Raw genomic sequence first — 6,000 nt, forward strand, 5'->3', positions numbered from 1 at the left:
ACATTTGCCAAAACACATGATGATCCCCCAAGGATTTCAGCGAAAGTTTTCTGTGGACTGACGGGACAAACTGGAACTTTTTTAAAAGTGTTACATCCTGACAGAACATGAATACATTATTTCAGAAAAAGAACAGAACAACAACAGTATGGTGGTGGTACAAAGGTCTCTGTGTGCTATGCTTCATCAGGACCATGTGAAATTATTTTAATTGGTGTAATCATAAATTCTGCTCTCCATCAGAGAAACCTGTAGAAGAAAGTCCAGGCATTGGATTGAGAACGTAAGCTCAAGTGTACTTGAGGTTACGTAAATGACAATAATGCTAAACACACTAGCAAGGTGGCTCCTGAATAGCTTACAAAGGGCAGTTGTTGCTGCTAAACAGACTGTTTGGTAAAGAGGGCAATTACTTGGTTTGAGCAGCTACTTCCTTGTAAAAACTGAAATCACCTTATGAAACTACTTCTTGTTTTTATCTTTGATATTATCTTTTTTTTATTACCTGAAACCTTTAAAATAACAATAAATAGTTAATATTTTTTGCAGTCCACAGTTCTACTACCATTGTAAGAAACTTGTATGAATGTGCCACTTAGGTGTTAGTCTGTTTTCCTTTTTTATGTCCCATGTATCATTTTAAATAAAAAATAAAAAAATTATTAGGTATCTTCTAAAATAGCTCAACTGAAACAAAAATGCAGGATAATTACACTACTTCTTCTAATCTCAATAGTTAATGTGCATTTACTGCAAAAAGGCAATAAAAAATTGTTTCAATGCTCTTTCTTATATCTTATTATATAACAGTTCTGAAAAAAAAAAAAAAATCATAAAATGGCTAAAACAGGTACCGGTAAGTCAAAGACTTATCAGAAACCCGCCACATAAGTTTGACTGCTTCAAACATGTCACCACTAAACCTTCAAAATATCATTGCTAAAAAGATTTTATAACCAGAGATCTGTAGTTAATTAGCATCTTAATAATTTAGCCTACCAGCAATTCTAATTTCAAACGTATTCAAGGTGAACAAAAGCCCAGAGTACATCTTTAATTACTCTTTTTGGCAGCATAATGAGGATGAAACATTAAGATTTTGAGTTTATGGTTAGGTGAAAACACACAGTAATATGTCAAATGTATGTCATGTAAATGTATGTAATGTGTAAAAAGTATGTCTAATGAAATAACAGTCAAGGTATTGTTTCTGTGTGAAACTAGACTGAAATTTGCTAAACATGCCGTGACAAGTACGTCACTGATACTGGCACACTTTCCAGCACTCTGGTCAGGTCTGCTCTGATGTATTTCCTGCCTAATGTACTTTACAGCAAATCTGTGACTGGGAGGCAGAGCAGGGGGGTGGAGGGGTTGAGCTGCTGTATGGATGAAATTCAATCAGTGCACAGCTGAGGATGGAGGGTCGTGTTACACGGGAGTAACCCTGTAATTCAAAAACAAACCATAAAACAGGATGCTGTTTTGAAGGACGGCTTTGAAGGCCACTGCCATTTTATGTACTCCTTAGTCCAGCCATTATTTATAGGCTTCACATTATAACCAATATAATAATATACAAATATATTTGATTTAAAGAATGACAAAAAAAAACCCAGCAAGAAATATAATCAATATCAAGAAAATATCAAAAAGGACTGAGGTATATTTTAGTTCAGGTACCATGAACACAAACTCTGCATGTCATTCATTTGTGGTGTGCTCTTTGTTCCTTTTCCTCTAAAAAAGTTGTTCTGGTTCAGTGTTTCTGTGTTTGGTTGTGTATTTTCCAAAGATAAAGTCATTGATGGAACTATTCCTGCCATTAACATTTTGTGTACACCTTGTATTCCAGGTCCGGTGCTTCTCTGTTGTTGGTTTTGTATAACTTGAACTCAGTCTCCAGTTGATTTCAGCCCAATGGGCTCTCACACTGATCCTGGTTCGGCTGTAGTTTTCTTCTGCTGAAAAGTTTGAGGCTTCCTCTTTTACCAAATGCTTCAATGGGAGGAGAAGTTGCTGTCAACGACTTGATAAAGCTTTAATAGAGAGATGATTTAAGTTGAACAGAAGTAAAATAACTAGATAGAAATCGGTCCAGTTTGTCTTGTAAATTGTTTACATTTAAATTTCTTGTGAACTGTCGGTAGATAAACTGTAAACAAAGAATGACACTGTTGTCACAAGAGCTGAAAAACAGTGTTTAGTGCAGGAGGTGCTGCGAAAACATCACACAAAGTTGCATAAGAAACCTTTTACAACACAACATTGTCTTTTTGTTTCCTCACACTGGAGTTTTGCACAGACTTGTAGCAGCAAAGGAGCGATACATTATCCAAGCTCTTTTACCCCCCCTCAACCCCACCATCAGCCTCCCTCTGTACAGGCCTGCTTCCATTGTCCTCTTGAAAACAATGAAACCAGTGTTGACCACACAATTCAGGGTCAAGCCCATACAAACCACCAGCTGAACTTTTTTTTTTTTTTTTTTTTTTTAAACAACCTTTCTAACCATGAGACCAACGACAACAGAGTCAAACATTTAGTTTAAGGTCCTTAAGATGTGTTTGGCCTTATAAAGGTAGAATCAATTAGATAGTAGGAAACTGGGGCTGCACAATAAATCAATAACAATATATATCACAGCAGACACATGATCAATATCAACTGATAATTTATGGGGAAAAATATTCAATATTTTCACTGAACTTCCGATCAAGAACCACACAGCATTCTGGGGAATGTAGGCAGAGAGAAAAGACTTTAGCTACTCAGCCTCTCATGGCCAGCTAACAAGATGGGTTGCATCAACTCACCCTTTGGTTACCTAGCAACAACCTGTTGAGAAACTTGCACGGCAGCAGTTTCCAGGTCTTTCCACCTTGTCTCATAACATAGTGGAGTAAAAACTGTGTTTTGGCAGTACTTCAAATATTTAAAAGAAAAAACTAATCTATAATTATCAATATTGACTGAAATGAAATGCTTTTATCGTGATACGTTTTTCCGCCATACCGTCCAGCCCTAAAGGTATATATTGTTTGTGCAAATAATTAAAAGAACAGTAGCAATCTATGTACTTTAGCTGCCCTCAGCTTCTCTTCTCGGTCAACCAGAACAGTTTTGCATATTTTCCTCTCATGGCGTTTTCTTCTTGACCTCTGGAAATTTCCTCGGCAGGGCCGTTTGACTGTGTTGTAAACATGGAAGTCCAGGAACACCAAGCAGGAAGACAAAATTGGTATTTTCCATTCCATAAACTGCGAAATATTGAATAAAGTGGATCCAACTAGAATTATACACTAGTCAAATACAATAATCTATACATAGTAAGGCCTTGTTGATCAGAGATGAAATCGGTTTATTATTTTAACTTTTAGCATCTCCATTGGTCCAGGTTTTTTTTTTTTTTTTTTTTAATTCATTGAGGAAAAACAGGCCAATTCAACATCTAAGGTGGGAAAGGCAGCACGCTGCCAATCCCGGCTAACGTTACCTCTAATGGCTAACAGTGTCCATGCAGTGTCGATGGCAGTCCGTGGGGATGGCCACAAACATGTATGTTAATGTAACAACCATTACTACAACTGTCTTCGTCTTCCAATCATGTTTTATACTCTCTTTGACCTCCACGAGATCATTTTGACAGAGAACCTTATTGAAAACACTAGACCCGATTTAAGCTAACACGGAACCAGAACGCTTCTACAGTTACATCGTTGAGTGCTCATACATGCAGTGAACATAACCTATTTGATTAAATATTCATTTTTTCTGTCAAACTTACCTAAGCTAATGCACTCCCGTCAATCGTCACTGACTTTCAAGCGAAGAATACAACGGAAATTATGTTAAATGAAGTCCCTCCTTTTCCACAATACATCTATCCAATCAACAACCGACGAGATGGAAGCCGAACCAATCGGAACTACGGAAAGGGACGAAGCAGTAATGTCCCGCCCATGTTTGTTACAGATAGATGACGTGACCAATGAGCTTAAAGAGAAACAAACAGCTCAGGCGTTGATTGGACGGCGGTGGAAATTATTACCATTGCGCTTACCTTTAATTTATATTTAACCAACAGACAGCACCTAAAAGAGCTAACGTCGAACAGAGTCTTGATAAATAACATTTAAATTTGTATTATGTTATGTTCTTTTTAACCTTTTTCTTAAAAACAGTCGTCTCCTAGTTCAATAATATATTCGGTACCTTAAACGGTGTGAGACCAAAGAAGCACGTTTATCGAGAGAAATATGTTGTAGTTAGTGAAAGATTAAAGATGAACTGAATCGTGGTGAGAAAAAAAGATACAATTTAATCCTACTGCAAAAAGATTATATTGCAACTAAAGTTATTGCACCCCCTTGTGGGCACTTCATTGACTTTCATAATTTACTCGTTTTTGATTACAAAGTCTGTTTAAATGTTTTCCAGTCAGGTAAGGCAACACCAATGAGACTTTAGGTAAGCGTTTTTGAATAACGGCCATCTTGGTAGTGATGTATGGAAAAAAAACTTCTGTCTTGGTTTTTCTGGATGTCAGTGCTGCCTTTGATACACTGAACATTTTTGATTGATATATTGGAAATAAAGGAGGGATTTCCTGGTGCTGCTCTACACTCAATCAGATCTTATTTAGCAGACCAGGACTAACATGTCATTTCTCACTGAGCAAACAAAGATCACATGTGGGGTTAATTTCAGACCATTTTTTTTTCTTCAACATCAAAATGACCTAATATCTAAAATTATGACAAGTTTATAGTTATGTGCCACCACTTGACTGACCAAAAAGGTACAAAGTTGGTCTAGTCTCAGTTCTCAAACAGACTGCTTGAGACCTGAACGAGAAGAAACCGTTGACTCCTTTAAATTAGGACTTTAAATTCAATTCCTCTCATTCTCTGGATGTAGTCATCGTTTCTGATGTAAATCTGTTTCTGTATTTTCTTGTCACTTTAAACACTTGAAATTGTGCATGAATAATACTAATAATACCTTACATGCGATAATTTATTGGCTATAAACTTAAAAAATAAAATTACTTAAACTTTTTGTAGGCAGAGTGGCTAACTTTTTTTAAAGGAGCTTGGAATAACATGGGTAAATATTAAAATAAACAAAGCAGGATATTCCTTACCAGCACACAGATTTAAGAAAGAAGTCAAAATTAAGTTTCGGTCAATAATGCTTCGTTATGAAATCAGCCAATGTGGCTAAATAGTAAATGCCTAATGTTCTGCTTTTACTGTTAAGCTGCATATCTTTATTTTTCTCTAACACGAGATGTAATAAAATGAAGAGTAACTGAATCACTAGTTCTGAAAGCGCTGTCAAAGAGTATAACCATCTGAAATGTGACCAATAAGAATCGTTCAACATCACAGGTTACATGATCAAAAATGTGTAAAATAGAAGGTTGTACCATTAAAAAGAAAAGTTTTTTTTTTTTTTTTTAACAGGAGTTATTTATCTTTGCAAAGCACTTGAGTTTCACCTGAAAAGCCACTTATCAATGTTGTTGCATCACAAATTCACCACATATTAACAACGGCTTCCAAAGCTGCAAAAGCTTAATTAACTATGTTCATGTCTGCACCATTACTGAGTTTTTCTAACTATATTCATTAGACTATATTTAAAACAAAGATGAAAACACACTAATTTTCCACCGTGTGTACTTGAGAAATCATAATTTGGATCTCCTCAAACAATGCAGTGTTCTAAATGTTTTCATCATGTCGTGAAATAACGGAGGCGATAAATTATTCTCCTTAAAATACATAAACTTTATTGGGACATGAGTGCCGGGTAATGGGATTACAGATTTGCAATGGGCTTGTGAGGCCAGTAAGGATATTTGACCTTGTCTAACTTGGTCTCAGGGAAGGCCTCGTTCAGGTCTTCGATGGTCATCTGATCGAAGGGAATCATGTTCTTAAATTTCTCCAGCTGAACAAAAAAAAAAAAAAAAAAAACCAGAAAAAAACTTTT

At 36.0% G+C, this 6,000-nt stretch overlaps 2 protein-coding genes across 4 annotated transcripts in view; both read right to left on the reverse strand.

Annotated features, from left to right (window-relative positions):
- pnpla6 (patatin-like phospholipase domain containing 6) overlaps positions 1-3,885 on the reverse strand; it is a 37,511-nt gene extending 33,626 nt beyond the window's left edge. For all 3 annotated transcript variants that reach the window (XM_015051454.1, XM_015051445.1, XM_015051439.1), the window contains exon 1: positions 3,788-3,885. The gene's annotated coding sequence lies outside the window, so the exon portion shown is untranslated. The remainder of the gene's footprint in view (positions 1-3,787) is intronic.
- Positions 3,886-5,769: 1,884 nt separating this feature from the next.
- Positions 5,770-6,000, reverse strand: part of atp5pd (ATP synthase peripheral stalk subunit d) — a 6,831-nt gene continuing 6,600 nt past the window's right edge. Inside the window, exon 6 of the mRNA XM_015051481.1 lies at positions 5,770-5,958. Within this exon, the coding sequence (XP_014906967.1) occupies positions 5,827-5,958 (132 nt within the window). The 3' untranslated portion in view covers positions 5,770-5,826. The remainder of the gene's footprint in view (positions 5,959-6,000) is intronic.

The sequence above is a fragment of the Poecilia latipinna genome, unplaced genomic scaffold (assembly GCF_001443285.1).
Source record: "Poecilia latipinna isolate Pla-1442-1.1 unplaced genomic scaffold, P_latipinna-1.0 Scaffold51, whole genome shotgun sequence".
In the NCBI taxonomy this organism is placed as follows: Eukaryota; Metazoa; Chordata; class Actinopteri; order Cyprinodontiformes; family Poeciliidae; genus Poecilia; species Poecilia latipinna.